Below are 18,205 nucleotides of genomic sequence, written 5' to 3'. Positions count from 1 at the left end.
AGACTGCCGCCTCGCGTTCCTTGAATTCTTCCCAACTTCTTGTCTCTTACGTTAAACCGCACCTCCCGGTTTCGTCAGCCACGCTGGCACGTTGGGTGCGTTCCGCCATGGCACTGGCAGGTATAGACGTTTCCCTGTTTGGTGCTCATTCCACCAGGGGAGCGATGGCTACTAAGGTAGTCTCTTCAGGGGGCTCCCTTTCCGACCTTTTGATGGCGGCTGATTGGTCTTCTGAGACCACTTTTCGCCATTTTTACTTCCGACCGGAGGAACATATTTCCATGTCGGTCCTGTGACAGTTTACATATCTTATGTATTGATGTATCATTCTGAACTGCTAGCTTTGAACTTGCATAAAATAGGAGCCTCCTGTCTGATATATAAATCTAGATTTTCCTAACTTGTGACGGAAAATATTAGTTATATGAAGACAGGAGGCGAGTATCTTCCCTCCCGACCCAACCCTGTGATGGATGTCTTTATCTCCTCAGGTTACTGAAAGGCGACGACGTGTACGTGTTGGTGATTGACCTGGTCGAGCAGTTGACGGTTGTCCTCATCCCCTGTTGGGATGACGTTGCTCCGATACCATCCCCGTTGGGATGGACCTGTTGGTGATGTTCCAGATCTGGAGTCGGAGAATGCGGGCCGGCTGGCCGAAGACTCGTGTGGTGGTGCGGTTCTCCGGATGGCTATCGTGCTCCAGTGTTGCTGAGGTTGTCGCATCAAGAAAGAGGAGGATCATCCTGGGGCAGTCCATTATATAGGGGCCACCAGCCTAGGTGTGGCTTACAGGATTACTAGGACTGCTGGGAGTTGTAGTTTTATGATTGAAATTTTTTGTTTGAACTTTATTAAAAGAAGTTATAAAGGTTCTGCTATGGGCATTAATAAAGAAAGATTAATGCATAAGATACTCGCCTCCTGTCTTCATATAACTAATATTTTCCTTCACAAGCTATGAAAATCTAGATTTATATCCTGTATTATACTCCAGAGCTGTACTCACTATTCTGCTGGTGAGGTCACTGTGTACAAACATTACATTACTTATCCTGTACTGATCCTGAGTTATATCCTGTATTATACTCCAGAGCTGTACTCACTATTCTACTGGTGAGGTCACTGTGTACAAACATTACATTACTTATCCTGTACTGATCCTGAGTTATATCCTGTATTATACTCCAGAGCTGTACTCACTATTCTGCTGGTGAGGTCACTGTGTACATACATTACATTACTTATCCTGTACTGATCCTGAGTTATATGATGTATTATACCCCAGAGCTGTACTCACTATTCTGCTGGTGAGGTCACTGTGTACATACATTACATTACTTATCCTGTACTGATCCTGAGTTATATCCTGTATTATACTCTAGACCTGTACACACTATTTTGCTGGTGGGGTCACTGTGTACACACATTACATTACTTATCCTGTACTGATCCTGAGTTATATGCTGTATTATACTAAAGAGCTGTACTCACTATTCTGCTGGTGGGGTCACTGTGTACATACATTACATTACTTATCCTGTACTGATCCTGAGTTATATCCTGTATTATACTCCAGAGCTGTACTCACTATTCTGCTGGTGAGGTCACTGTGTACAAACATTACATTACTTATCCTGTACTGATCCTGAGTTATATCCTGTATTATACTCCAGAGCTGTACTCACTATTCTGCTGATTAGGTCACTGTGTACATACATTACTTATCCTTTACTGATCCTGAGTTATATCCTGTATTATACTCCAGAGCTGTACTCACTATTCTGCTGGTGAGGTCACTGTGTACATACATTACATTACTTATCCTGTACTGATCCTGAGTTATATGATGTATTATACCCCAGAGCTGTACTCACTATTCTGCTGGTGAGGTCACTGTGTACATACATTACATTACTTATCCTGTACTGATCCTGAGTTATATCCTGTATTATACTCTAGACCTGTACACACTATTTTGCTGGTGGGGTCACTGTGTACACACATTACATTACTTATCCTGTACTGATCCTGAGTTATATCCTGTATTATACTCCAGCGCTGTACTCACTATTCTGCTGGTGAGGTCATTGTGTACATACATTACATTACTTATCCTGTACTGATCCTGAGTTATATCCTGTATTATACTCTAGACCTGTACACACTATTTTGCTGGTGGGGTTGCTGTGTACATTACTAATCCTATACTGATAGCATTACTATGTTCATCTAGATTAGTGTTTCCTAACCAGTGTACTTCAAGCTGTTGCAAAACTACAACTCCCAGCATGCCCGGACAGCCGCTGGCTGTCCGGGCATGCTGGGAGTTATAGATTTGCAACAGCTGGAGGCACAATGGTTGGAAACACGGATCTAGATGAACATATTAATGCTAATCATTATTAGCATTAATGCTATGTTTCTCAGTAGCTTCTCCTGTCCCCCTACAAAATAATGACCCTCAGTGAACAGTTCATTCGGTGTCCATTATCGCCAGCAGGACGGAACGCTGTGCCGCGGTCCAGTCCAAGCCTCTTAAGGTGTTAAGCCGCAAACTGACTGTTATTATGTTTTCTTATTAAACATCAACATTCCAATCGAGAACAGCTAATAGGAACCAGGAGGATTTTAAGCAAATCATTTTATGAACCAAATATAGCAGAGCTGGCAGAGCGCCACCCCCCGGCCCCTCACCCCGTAATGCCTCTCCGGTCCAGGGGCTCACATGAGGTTACTGTTAGCAATTTCTAGGAGTAAACAAACTGAAGTCATTCTCAATCTCTTATACTATTGTAGTAAACTCTGACTGAAGACCATGTGCGCCTCCTGAATTCCCTGAACTTCAGAGTATAAGCAGTGAACGACTGCGAGGGTTTGTGTAGAACATCGGTATGGTGTAGTGACCCAGCAACCATCTGAAAAGACCTTGTCGTGTAGCTGTGCAAACTATATACATTAATAGCATGCGCATAGGTAAAATAAGAGTGTAATGGTTAAAATGTGCATATACTGTTGCATCTGATTAATAATGCCTTGGTCACATGATGATCCATAGCCTATGGTTTTGCACAGAAATTTTTTGAAGACTGTAGGACAAGTCTCCCAGGATGCAATCAAACCTTGGCCAGAGCAACATCTCCTATCTCTGCTCCTACCTACACCTAGGCCAAAGTGTTACTTCTAAGTGGAATCCTGCTACAATTAGGTCACTGTCCTGTTCCAGTCCATGCTGTGAGGATAATGTGCTTCAAGTCTTTAGCTAAAAGAAGGCATTCCAAGCACTCCCCCCACCTCCACACACACACAGAGGACTCCTTCCAGTTCCCCAACACACACACAGCAGGACTCCTCCCTCCAGCCCTCCCCGCACACAGCAGGACTCCTCCCTCCAGCCCTCCACACACACACACAGGACTCCTCCCTCCAGCCCTCCACACACACACACACAGGACTCCTCCCTCCAGCCCTCCACACACACAGCAGGACTCCTCCCTCCAGCCCTCCACACACACACACACACACACACATGACTTCTCCCTCCACACACACACACACACAGGACTCCTCCCTCCAGCCCTCCACACACACAGCAGGACTCCTCCCTCCAGCCCTCCACACACACACACACACACACACACACACGACTTCTCCCTCCAGCCCTCCACACACACACACACACACAGGACTTCTCCCTCCAGCCCTCCACACACACACACACACACACACACACACAGGACTTCTCCCTACAGCCCTCCACACACACACACAGGCCTCCTCCCTCCTGCCCTCTCCACACACACACACAGGCCTCCTCCCTCCTGCCCTCTCCACACACACACACAGGCCTCCTGCCCTCTCCACACACACACAGGCCTCCTCCCTCCAGCCCTCTCCACACACAGCAGGACTCCTCCCTCCAGCCCCCCACACACACAGGACTCCTCCCTCCACACACACACACACACACACACAAGACTCCTCCCTCCAGCCCCCCAACACACACATAGCAGGACTCCACCCACATCCAGCCCTCCCCACACACAGCAGGACTCCTCCCTCCAGCCCTCCACACATACACAGGACTCCTCCCTCCAGCCCCCCACACACACAGGACTCCTCCCTCCACACACACACACAAGACTCCTCCCTCCAGCCCCCCAACACACACATAGCAGGACTCCACCCACATCCAGCCCTCCCCACACACAGCAGGACTCCTCCCTCCAGCCCTCCACACATACACAGGACTCCTCCCTCCAGTCCTCTCCACACACAGCAGGACTCCTCCCTCCAGCCCTCCACACACACACACAGCAGGACTCCTCCCTCCAGCCCTCCACAAACACAGCAAGACTCCTCCCTCCAGCCCTCCACACACACACAGCAGGACTCCTCCCTCCAGCCCTCTCCACACACAGCAGGACTCCTCCCTCCAGCCCTCCACACACACACAGCAGGACTCCTCCCTCCAGCCCTCTCCACACACAGCAGGACTCCTCCCTCCAGCCCTCCACACACACACACAACTCCTCCCTCCAGCCCTCCACACACACACACACACACAACTCCTCCCTCCAGCCCTCAACATACACAAAAGACTCCTCCCTTCAGCCCTCCACACACACAAAGACTCCTCCCTCCAGCCCTCCACACACACACACAAGACTCCTCCCTCCAGTCCTCCACACACATACACACACACGACTCCTCCCTCCAGCCCTCCACATACACACAAGACTCCTCCCTCCAGCCCTCCACATACACACAAGACTCCTCCCTCGGGCCCTCCCCACACACAGCAGGACTCCTCCCTTCAGCCCCCCCCCCCCCATACATAGCAGGACTCCTCCCTCGGGCCCTCCCCACACACAGCAGGACTCCTCCCTCCAGCCCTCCACACACACACACAACTCCTCCCTCCAGCCCTCCACACACACACACACACACAACTCCTCCCTCCAGCCCTCAACATACACAAAAGACTCCTCCCTTCAGCCCTCCACACACACAAAGACTCCTCCCTCCAGCCCTCCACACACACACAAGACTCCTCCCTCCAGTCCTCCACACACATACACACACACGACTCCTCCCTCCAGCCCTCCACATACACACAAGACTCCTCCCTCCAGCCCTCCACATACACACAAGACTCCTCCCTCGGGCCCTCCCCACACACAGCAGGACTCCTCCCTTCAGCCCCCCCCCCCCCCATACATAGCAGGACTCCTCCCTCCGGCCCTTCCTACACATGGCAGGACTCCTCCCCCCAGCCCCCCCCCCCCCAGCAGGACTCCTCCCTCCAGCCCCCCACCCCCACCCCAGCAGGACTCCTGTCCTCCTGACATTACAATTTACTAACCCATCAGATGGAGGCGCCGGCTTCAACACCAGCTAAATATAAATCATCACTAAACACTTCAGGAAGCAGAACAGCAAATGTTTCTCATGTAGGACAAATCTCTGGTGGATCTGTATGGTGGATCGGCTGTAATTCCTTTCACTGCTGTGATTCGTGACATTGTGCAGGTCATATCTCCTCAGCCAATGTTACCGGCTCTGTACAAGCTGCAGCTGTTTTCTCTATTAAATCATTTGTTGGGACGGGATTCACTCTGGGATGTTACACGTTCCAGGGGATGAATAGACAGACATGAGTATTATCTGGTTGTAGATGTCAGAAGCCTAAAAAACACATGATCTGCGCCTGCCAAAATATAAAGGACAACTCCAACAGGAAGACACAAAGTCCCTGCTGGATCCATCACTCCAGACATCTTTTAAAGTGTTGTTGACGCGATTCGATGCACCGTGCCAACACTTAAAGGGGTACTCTGCTGCCCCAGTGTTTGGAGCATTTTGTTCTGAACACAGGGTGCGGGCACACCCCTCATGATGACACGCCATGCCCCCTCAATGCAAGCCTCCCATAGACTTGCATTGAGGGGGTGTGGCGTGACATCACTAGGGGCATTTTGCCCCTGATGTCACGACCCCCGCAACCCGCACCCAGCGTTTGGAACAAAATGTTCCGAACGCTGGGGCAGTGGAGTACCCCTTTAATGAGTAAATGAGTACAAAGTTGGGGAACCTCCAGTTGAATATAGTATGCACCCCCCGCTTAGCAAACAGTAAGGTCTGATGATCATTCAGTTGAGAGGTGTTCCCAATCTGGTTCCCCAGAACTCAGAGGGTAACTTGGCATTTGGTCAGAGTTCCCCAGAAAAACATTTTAGCCTGCTCGATGGCAGATTATAAAACTCTCTACCACCATTACATTGAGCTTCTCTAAGGTAAGGAAATATAGTGGAACCTACATGCCTAGACTAGACCACCATGAAACTCCTCATCATCGTAAAAGAATATTACATAAATCATCCTAAACCACCAAGGATATTAGTTGTTACCCCACATCCACCTCAGGACCACCATGGAGAATAGATATCAATGTAGACCCCATCACTCTAGACCACCAAGGATATAAGTTATTTCTATATCGCCAACTTAGAGAACGGATACTAACATTAACTTCCTCATTACCCTAGACCACCATGGAGAATAGATATCAATGTGGACCTCATCCCTCTAGACTACCAGGCATACAGTTCACAGTCCTATCTATGTTTACTATGTAGGGTCTGTCTGATAGGAATCAGGGCTATTGGTCCATATGGGGTTAACATTATAGATATCGCAACTGGTGATCCCAATGAACTTAAACAATGCGACCAATTGCAGCTTCACTGTGACTGGTTTCAGTCTTGCAGCATGTACTCCTCAGCATCTCAGAGAAGCATCACCACTACTACTCCTCTCATCCTCCTGTCCCTGTGTACCGGTCTGTTGTATCTAAGAAGAACCCAAAAGTCCTTGTAACCACTACTACTACTCCTCCTGTCATCTTCCTGTGATTCTTTGAGGGACTAACTAATAAGAATCCAAGAGCCCTTGTCAGTTACCAACCAGATGGATGTAAGAATGGCACCAACACTACTCTTATCATCCATCCGTCCCTGTGTGATGGTCCATGGAATCTTAAAATAATCTAACAATTCTTGTAATTCACTATGCAGATGCCTGTAAGAGCTTCAGCACCACTACTCCTATCATCCTTCCATCACTGTGTGACAGGAAATGGTATCTCAAAGGAATCGAAGAGAACACATCATTAAATTGTTTACCTTGCAAATTGTTGTAAGAGTAGCAGCAGCACTACTACTCCTATCTTCCTCCTTTCAATTTGTGATGATCCATAGTATGTTAGAAGAACTCAACAGTACTTGTTATCCACCAGACTGATGCCCGTGTGAGCAGCATCACACTTAATTCTCTCATCACCGCTACTACGCTCATCACTGCTAGTACTCTCCTCACCACCTCTACTCTCATCACAGTCATTTCTCTTCTCACAACCACTAATCTCCTCACCACTACTACTCTCATCACCACTAGTGTTGCTCGCGAATATTCGCAATTCGAATTTTATTCGCGAATATCGCATATTCGCGAATATTCGCGAATATAGCACTATATATTCGTAATTACGAATATTCGTTATTTATTTTTATTTTTTTCACAGTACACATCACAGTGATCACCCCTGTCTGCTTCCAGCTTGTGTGATGTAAAGAAGGCTCTAATACTACTGTGTGAGACTGGTGTGCGAATTTTCGCATATGCGAAAAATTACATATGCAAATTTTCGCATTTGCGAATTTTCGCTTATGCTAATTTTTGTATATGCTAATTTTCGCATATGTAAATTTTTGCATACACGAATTTTTCGCATATGCGAAAATAAAACGAGGTTATTACGAATATCCAAATATTCGTGAATATATTACGAATATTCGTCCATATATTCGCGAATATTCGCGAATTCGAATATAGCCTATGCCGCTCAACACTAATCACCACTACTACTTTCATCAACACTAATACTGTCACTACCGCTACTACTTTCATCACCACTACTACTTTTTTCACCACTACTACTTTCATCACCACTACTACTTTCATCACCGCTACTACTTTCATCACCACTACTACTTTCTTCACCACCACTACTCTCATCACCGCTACTACTTTCATCACCACTACTACTTTCATCACTGCTACTACTACTTTCATCACCACCACTGCTCTCATCACCGCTACTACTTTCTTCACCACTATTACTTTCTTCACCACTACTACTCTCATCACCACCACTGCTCTCATCACCGCTACTACTTTCTTCACCACCACTACTCTCATCACCGCTACTACTTTCATCACCACTACTACTTTCATCACCGCTACTACTTTCTTCACCACTATTACTTTCTTCACCACTACTACTTTCATCACCACCACTGCTCTCATCACCGCTACTACTTTCTTCACCACTATTACTTTCATCACCACTACTACTCTCATCACCACTACTACTCTCATCACCGCTACTACTTTCATCACCACTACTACTCTCATCACCACTACTACACTCATCACCACTACATCACCACTACTACTTTCATCCCTGCTACTACTCTCATCACTACTACTACTTTCTTAACCACTGCTACTCTCATCATCAACTCTACTACTCTCATCACAGCCACTACTCCCATCACCATCCTATCTGTGGTGATGGACTGTCATTGTCTTTAGAAAAACCTAACAGCCTTTGTCATTAACCATGCAGATATTAATAGCAGCACCACTACTACTCATCATCCTCCTCACACCTAACACCCTCATCACTGACAGACAGATGTAAGAGTAGCAGTACCACTGCTCTCATCATCCTCCTCCTCAGACTGTATGATGGTCTATACCAGTGTTTTCCAACCAGTGGGCCTTCAGCTGTTGGAAAACTACAAGTCCCAGCATGCCCGGACAGCCAACGGCTGTCTGGGCATGTTGGGACTTGTAGTTTTGCAACAGCTGGAGGCACACTGGTTGGGAAACACTGGCCTATAGTATCTGTACTATTATTACTACTGCTCCTGTCATGCCCCTGTAATTTTTTAGAAGATCCCATCCGCCCTTGTCCTTCACACATGTAGTTTTGCAACATCTGGGGGTCAACAGTTTAGAGACCACTCATCTAGACCTAGAGGAGGCCTCCATGTCATGGTTACAGGTCTAAGTGCAAAAAAGATGTCTGTGAATATGGGGGAGACTTATCAAAACCCGTCCAGAGGAAACGTTGCTGAGTTGTCCATAGCAACCAATCAGATCACTACTTTCATTTTTAACAAGGCCTCTGCAAAATGAAAGCAGTGATCTGATTGGTTGCTATGGGCAACTGGGCAACTTTTCCTTTGCACAGGTTTTTATAAATCTCCCCCTACGTTCTTCTCATGGACATCAGTGCCCCTATTGATTACCCCCTTAAAGGGGTACTCCATAGTGATGAGCGGCATACGCCATATTCGAATTTGCGATATTTCGCGAATATGAGGACGAATATTCGTCCCATATTCGTGAAATTTGAATATTCGTTATATTCGTGACGTTTTTTTGAATTGCAAAACTTCGCTATTGCGAATGCGAAATTAATAGAGAAATTTCGCTCGTCTGCGCATGCGCGCTATAACATCATGCGAGGGACGTTGCTAGGGACGTTGCTAAGCTCTGACAACTGTGCTTGCAGAACTCTCATTGGCTCACAGGCATAAGTGGGGCGGAATTTCCACGAATATTCGCAATACGAATATTCGCATGCATAAACCTTTCGCCTCACAGTCTCATCCCTGGGTCTTTAATGAAATGATACAAGCATTGCATTTATCAGTCGAAGGAGATGCCTACAATGTGCTCAGTTTTTAAAACAGTTTGAAAAAAAGACGAATATTCGTAATAGCGAATTTTAATCGCAAAATTTGTAATATTCGCGAATATGCGATATTCGCGACGAATATTCTAATTGCAAATATTCGTGAGCAACACTAGTACTCCACTGGAAAAAAAAAATTTTTTATATCAACTGGTGCCAGAAAGTTAAACAGATTTGTAAATTACTTCTACTAAAAAATCTTAATCCTTCCAGTACTTATCAGCTGCTATTATGATCCATGGGAAGTTCTTTTCTTTTTGAATTTCCTTTCTGCCTGACCACAGTGCTCTCTGCTGACACCTCTGTCCATTTTAGGATCTGTCCAGAGCAGGGGAGGTTTTCTATGGGGATTTGCTCCTACTCAATGGACAGAAGTGTCAGCAGAGAGCACTGTGGTCAGACAGAAAGGAAATTCAAAAAGAAAAGAACTTCCTGTGGATCATAACAGCAGCTGATAAGTACTGGAAGGATTAAGATTTTTTTTTAATAAAAGTAATTTACAAATCTGTTTAACTTTCTGGCACCAGTTGATTTAAAAAAAATAAAAAATAAATGTTTTCCAGGGGAGTACCCCTTTAAATATTATTATCCTGACACTGATGACTAAAGCCAAGTTTAATGTTCACCTGTAGAAATGCAGTTTTATTCATTTTCTCACTTTCTTGCGCACCCTGATCCACTCCGCACCCCCCCCCGATCTACCCATTAATGTCTTTTTCTATTATACGCTTCCCGTTTACGATAAACACTCAAAGACTAAATCAAGAAAATGCTAACTGCGTCGGCAGACGCCTAAACAGAGACACATATCACGTCCGCCGTCCCCATATCTCATTTGGTTCCCTTCCCCAGGACCCGTCCGCGCCGCTCCTCACTTCATCATAGTTAACCAATCTTATAAATAATGCGGGAGGCAGCGGCGGAGCGGAGCGTCACTTCTCCCGCCAGACGCTCACAATTAATGTCCTATCTCGCCCGGGGACGTGATGGGTTGTTTACCCTTCTCTCTAAATATTACAAAGAGGAGATGCTCATTTTTTTTTCTCGCAGGACTTCACTTCTGATTTATCCGGTCCCTGACAAGCGCAGATTGCGAGTTGCGAATATTTTAGCCATATTTGTATATTGGAATCCCAGGGAAATACGACTCCCATCATGCATGGAGATCTGCAACAGCTTTAGAGCTACAGGATGGGAAACACTGGTCTATAGATAAGTTAAATTCAGCTTTATCTGTGTCTGGGAAAGCTGGGTGGCGATACGGGTCACATATCCATTGCATTTCAGTTCTAATCCATGGTCAGCTTTTGAAAAACTACAACTCCCATCATGACAGCTGCAGGTTGAAGTTTTGCAACAAGTGGAGCACAACAGGTTGGGGATCACCAGCTTGGTTGGGAAACGGCTGTCAGGACATGCTGGGAGTTGTAGTTTTGCAACAGCTGGAGGCACCCTATAGCAACGCAAATAAATTCTGGCATCAGACCACTAAATAAATTCATAACTCAGACTCCTGAATACATTCAGATCCCAGACCTTTGAAAAATTCAGATTCCTAAATAGATACAGACCTCTAAAAAAATTGTCAGTGACTCAGAACTTGAGGCTCTCCAGCTGTTGCAAAACCATAATTCCATACCCACAATTCCTACCCATGGCTCAAGGCATGCTGGGAGTTGTGGTTTTGCAACACCTGGAGAGCCTCGGGTTGTGGAATACAGTTCTTTAATATTCATACAATTGCATACACTTTGAGAATCCAGGATGGCACATCAATGCGAGCTGGGGCAAGAAGGTTTGCTGTGTCTGTCAGCGTAGTGTCCAGAGCATGGAGGCGCCACCAGGAGACAGGCCAGTACATTACAGACGTGGAGGAGGCCGTAGGGGGGCAACAACCAGCAGGACCGCTACCTCCGCCTTTCTGCAAGGAGGAACAGGAGGAGCACTGCCAGAGTCCTGCAAAATTACCTCCAGCAGGTCACAAATGTGCATGTGTCCACTCAAATGGTCAGAAACAGACTCCATGAGGGTGGTATGAGGGCCTGACATCCACAGGTGGGGGATTTGCTTACAGCCCAACACTGTGCAGGACGTTTGGCATTTGCCAGAGAACACCAAGATTGGCAAATTCACCACTGGTGCCCTGTGCTCTTCACAGATGAAAGCAGGTTCACACTGAGCACATGTGACAAATGTGACAGAGTCTGGAGACGCTGTGGAGAACGTTCTGCTGCCTGCAACATCCTCCAGCATGACCGGTTTGGCAGTGGGTCAGTAATGGTGTGGGGTGGCATTTCTTTGGGGGCCACTCAGCCCTCCATGTTCTTGCCAGAGGTAGTCTGACTGCCATTAGGTACCGAGATGAGATCCTCAGACCCCTTGTGAGACCATATGCTGGTGCGGTTGGCCCTGGGTTCCTCCTAATGCAAAACAATGCTAGACCTCATGTGGCTGGAGTGTGTCAGCAGTTCCTACAAGAGGAAAGCATTGATGCTATGGACTGGCCACCCGTTCCCCTGAATCCGATTGAGCACATCTGGGACGTCTCGCTCCATCCACCACAGACTGTCCAGGAGTTGGTGGATGCTTTAGTCCAGGTCTGGGAGGACATCCCTCAGGAGACCATCCTCCACCTCATCAGGAGCATGCCCAGGCGTTGTAGGGAGGTCATACGGGCACGTGGAGGCCACACACATTACTGAGCCTCATTGGGACTTGTATTAAGGACATTACATAAAGTTGGATCGGCCTGTAGTGGGGTTTTCCACTGTGATTTTGAGTGACTCCATATCCAGACCTCCATGGGTTGATACATTTGATTTCCATTGATAATTTTTGTGTGATTTTGTTGTCAGCGCATTCAACTAAGACTAAAGTATTTCATACGATTAGTTCATTCATTCAGATCTAGGATGTGTTATCTTAGTCTATCTCATATCTATCTATCTATCTCATATCTATCTATCTATCTCATATCTATCTATCTATCTATCTATCTCATATCTATCTATCTCATATCTCTCTATCTATCTCATATCTCTCTATCTATCTATCTATCTATCTCATATCTATCTATCTATCTATCTCATATCTATCTATCTATCTCATATCTATCTAGTATATTTTCTAAAACTGTAGTTACTGATTTATCCTGCAGGTGTCACTGTTGTAGTTGCCAGCTACACAAACCATTAACAAGAGGTTAAAATAATTATTAAAAAGAATATATTTTGTTTAATTTCTCCCACAGTCAGAACCTCTCCAGGCATCAAATGCACAGGTGTGAACAGAGCCCCATATAACGCCTTTATCCCAAAGATAAATTCCTGTAATCAGAGAAAATGGACAGATACAAATATGCAATTAGCACCGACGTTCGCTGCCAGTTTGCCGCGCGGCTCCAGCGATTTCAACTCTAATTGACCATAATCCTGCACCGCTTTAAATTCCAAAGCAAAGGAGGAATATCATCAAAAAATAAATAAAAAAAATGACCCTTCAAACTAAGCGACATAGAAAAAAGTGCATAGAGCTGGAAGAGAAGAGAACACGCAAAACGTACGAACAAAGTTTCCGTCATCCCCCCTAAAAAAATCCTGGAAAGAGTTCAGTAAGACAGATGTCACCGACAAGGAATGACACGCTGAAGGAACGACATCTGTCAGCGCCGCGCCTGCCAAGCCCGGCCCCAGCAGATTGGCGCACACTCGGAGGTTGAAGAGACTAATTTCCTAATGACAGAAACAAAACGACGCCGAGGAGATGTAAGCGCCATTACTGCCGAACGCTTGCTAAATTCTTTTTTTTTTTACTGTTAGATTGAGCATTAGAGGGCGCCGGTGACCCTTAAAAAAAGAGCTGAATTCTTCTGAAAACAGCGCCACTTCTGTCCTCAGGTTGTGTGTGGTACTGCAGTTCCATTGAAGCAAACAAAGCCAAGTTGTAATAACACACCACCTAGGTGGCACTATTTTTGGAAGAAATTAAAGGAGTACTCCAAGGAAGTATATATATATATATTATATATATATATGTGATAAGCCTCGGGGGGTGTAGGGTAGCTGGGGTGTTGCTGATCAGGTATCAGGGGTTTATTAACCCTTGTCACTCATGACGCCAGGGTGGGGGTTAAATGCTGAGGTAATGTTGGGCCTATCGCCACCCTTCCCAAGAGCGATAGGTGAGTGCAGAATAACGGTTTGTCCACAACCAGTGCTTAGCTGAAAACTTGTAGAAACTTTACTGAAGATTTTCTGTAACATGCAGCAGTAACAACAGTCTAGATAACAGAGTCTATATACAGCTGAGCAGCGATTGACAGTGGTTGGGACCTTGTAAGTTCTCTTTAGTTTAGGAGGATTTTGTAGCATAGATCCGCTGGATTTAGGGGTAGGTTTAGGTCCAGTGATCTTGCGGAGATAGCGGGGAATGATAAGAACTCACAGTCTTTAGCTTAGGCCTAGTAATTGTCTTTGGGAGTTGCGGAGGTCCTACCTCTTCCAGAGTCAGCAACCCAAGAGAGAGATCAATGGCTGCAGCTCCCTTATATGGGCAGGGGCTGAGCGGTTTTGGATTGGTCCATACAGCTGTCACTCACCGTTACATTGCATTGTGGGTGAACACGTGACCCAAGAACCTCCAAAGGTCCTTCAACAAATCATAGAGTTTTGAATACCGAGTCACATGACCTAAGGTCCTGCAACGCTAACAGGTAGGCACTTAAAAATACATATTTACATTTATATTTAGATGAATATTAACTAACTGAGGGGTGACGAGGGGCTAACTAGAAAAGAGGGATCCCGACGTTCCTAGGAACTCTGACTTTGGGGACCTCTACCAAGGTACGGTATGCAATATGGTACCGGGACACCACATATATATATATGGCTCCAAAGCCACAACACTTCCTGGATATGTTCCCTGTAAACCATCCAGCCTGATATGCATGGCTCCTGTAGCCTCAGCACTAAAGAGAGCATGACTCATCAATGCATGGCAGAAACCACATGGTCTGTGTCCCTCAGGACGGTGGGGGCTGCTTTCAAAGAGGGATTTGGACAGAGACAGAGTGGATGGCTGGATGATGTAATTTCCAAGTGACAACCAAAGATGGGAAACTGCTGTATATACCTAATGAATGATATTTAGACAATTAAATAGGTTGATGAGAAGGAAAGGATGGGCTATGGGTTTAGTTACCAGGAGTACCCCTTTTAATGCTCAGTTCTTGTAAACTACAACTCCCTCAATGCCCTAACAACTGAAGGCTCTCGGGTTCTTCTAAGAGACTACAGACCGTCACACAGGAACAGGAGGATGAGAGTAATAGTAGTAGTGGTGTTGCCTCTTTAAAGGGGTACTCCACTGTAAAAAAAAAATTTTAATCAACTGATGACAAAAAGTTATACAGATTGGTAAATTACTTCTATTTAAAAATCTTAATCTTAATAAAAAATGTTTTCCAGTGGAGTACCCCTTTAAGATGCTTTGGGGTGAGCGCCACATGAACCCTTGGGACCGCCAGTTGTGATATCCATATTGTGAACCCAGTAAGGACCAATAGTCGTGATTCAGACTGACCGAAATCTGAACAGATCCTCCTTAGTAAATGTATATAGGATACAAAATTTAGAAAATGGTGCAGCTCACAATGAAATACTGGCCGAGGCAGAGTAGGCAAAAACACCTATACCCAGGTGTATAGTAATCATTTGTATAAGAAAGAAAAATAGGGGCTGCCTACACCTCGAGGACAGTCATTTGAACAATTTAATATATTTAGGCTGAGACCGTGCTTCAAATATTCATAATATAAATGTATTTATTATTTATTATTATTTATGCAATAGGTAAAAATATATACAGAAAAATCCCCTCACAGGGCCAGCCGTGTCGGCGCTTACAGGACAGCGTCACAGCGCAAGGACAACACAGGAATCCTGATCGGGCAATATCTCTACTATATTAGACAACATTTTGCAGATTTATTTGGGACAATACTTTGGACATCCATATATTTGTCTTGATCTACGGTATATTTCTGGACATTGGTCGCACCATACCGGACTATCAGATACAGAATTGCCGGATTAGCGGTCACACTGCATTGATATATTTTTTAAAAGAGAAAACATTTTTTATTGCAAAACTATTGCATTTGGTTTCACTTTGTCTCTAGGTATTTGTTTGTAACTTTATCCCCCCGCAAGGGCCCTATGAGGGGATTTTTCTGTATATTTTTACATATTGCATTTTGATGTTCACGTTTTAAATACATTTATATGATGACTATTTGAAACACGGTCTCTGCCTAATTATATTAAATTGTTCAAATTACTGTCCTTGAGGTGTAGGCAGCCCCTCTTTTCTTTCGTATATTGGATACAGTTGCTGATTTTGATTCTGAATACAACCTCCTGGAGCAGTAGTCTCCAAACCTTGGACCTCCAGATGTTTCAAAACTACAACTCTCAGCATGCCCGGACAGCCGTTGGCTGTCCGGGCATGCTGAGAGTTGTAGCTTTGCAACATCTGGAAGTTCACGGTTTGGAGACCACTACCCTAGAAGAAGCAAAGATCTCGGATTCTCTTTAGAGACATTTAGGACCTGTTCATACTAAGGAATTTCTGCATGGGAAATTCAGCTGGCAGCAGACTCCCATTGACCTCCTAGCATTGACTTTCCAGGTCTACAGGAGCCACATGTGGCTTTTATTTACTTTACAGTACAAAAGGAGAAAAAAAAAATTGATATATATATATATATATATATATATATATGTGTATGTATGTATGTATATATATATATATGCATTTGTATGTATGTATGTATATATATATATATATATTTGTATGTATATATATATATATATATATATGTATATATATATATATATATATATATATATGTATGTATGTGTATATATATATATATGTGTATATATGTAAATATATATATATATATATATATATATATATATATATATCAATCATACAAAAAGAACAGACTGCCCGCACGGAGCGGCAGCCGACACATCCTCTCCATGTATCCTATAGAAATACATGGAGAGGGCATGTCGGCCCCGGCTTCCTGCGGGGGTCGGAACAGCCGCTTCCTCCAGGGCACCGTTCAGAAGATCGCGGGGGGTCCCAGCAATCGGACCCTCCTTGATCTATAACTTATCCTCTGTCCTTTGGATGGGGATAAGTTATGTGTCACTGCACTACTACTTTAAAGGGGTACTCCCGTGGAATTTTTTTTTTTTTTTTTTTAAGTCAACTGGTGCCAGAAAGTTAAACAGATTTGTAAATTACTTCTATTAAAAAATCTTAATCCCTCCAGTACTTTTTAGGAGCTCTATACTACAGAAGAAATGCTTATCTTTTGGATTTCTCTGATGTCACGACCACAGTGCTCTCTGCTGACCTCTGCTGTCCATTTTTGGAACTGTCCAGAGCAGGAGAAAATCCCCATAGCAAACAAATGCTGCTCTGGACAGTTCCTAAAATGGACAGCAGAGGTCAGCAGAGAGAACTGTGGTTATGACATCAGAGAAATCCAAAAGGAAAATCATTTCTTCTATAGTATTCAGCCCATAAAATGTACTGGGAGGATTAAGATTTTTTTTATAGAAGTCATTTACAAATCTGTTTAACTTTCTGGCACCAGTTCATTAAAAAAAAAAGTTTTCCACTGGAGTACCCCTTTAATTGCTGAGGGAAGGCAATGCATTTTGTGAATTGTAGTACTGAGCAACTGCTCAATCAGGAGCTGCAACCATGAAGTACAGGAGAAAACCCCCAAAACAAAGGGATTTCTGATGGTTTCAGAATTGCTGTAGTACTATACGCTTCTGCAGAATTTATATTTTTTTGTACCGGGCATCGGAGTACCCCTTTATGGTTCACACTCGTGAATGTTCTTGTTTATAAACTGGTCATGATATACAGTATACTGGGACAGCGCTTGAGTAGTTTTGCAGGGTAAAACTTGTATGGGAAAATGAGCCCAGCGGGGGGGCAAAGGGATGAAACGAGCAGGAACGTTACAGTGGATGGCCATTACTTACTAATGCACGAGCGGCTATCTGCGTGGAGGCGGAAGCCCGCTTTGCACTCGCAGTGATAGGACCCCGGGGTGTTGACACAGCGCTGCTGACATCCTCCATTATGGACTTGGCATTCATCGACATCTAAAAAGAGAGAAGCAGAAGGGTCTGTGATACCGGAATGAACACACAGGGTATTAAACCCAATCAATGTGTCTGAGCATTATTGTCCGAAATAAAAGAAAAACATAAAAGGAGGTGAAAGTTATGGAGGCGCCAGCACAGATTTGTTTTCTGGTAATGGGCTCCCTAAATAAAAGCCTCTATA

General features: G+C 44.8%; 1 protein-coding gene across 2 annotated transcripts in view; it reads right to left on the bottom strand.

Moving 5' to 3' along the window:
- Positions 1-18,205, bottom strand: part of MEGF6 (multiple EGF like domains 6) — a 447,412-nt gene that overhangs the window by 111,920 nt on the left and 317,287 nt on the right. For both annotated transcript variants that reach the window (XM_056544570.1, XM_056544571.1), the window contains exon 6: positions 17,899-18,021. In XM_056544570.1, coding sequence (XP_056400545.1) covers positions 17,899-18,021 — 123 coding nt within the window. The remainder of the gene's footprint in view (positions 1-17,898; positions 18,022-18,205) is intronic.

Source organism: Hyla sarda, chromosome 10 (genome assembly GCF_029499605.1).
Source record: "Hyla sarda isolate aHylSar1 chromosome 10, aHylSar1.hap1, whole genome shotgun sequence".
NCBI classification, from domain to species: Eukaryota; Metazoa; Chordata; class Amphibia; order Anura; family Hylidae; genus Hyla; species Hyla sarda.
This window is presented reverse-complemented; position numbering and strand designations above follow the sequence as displayed.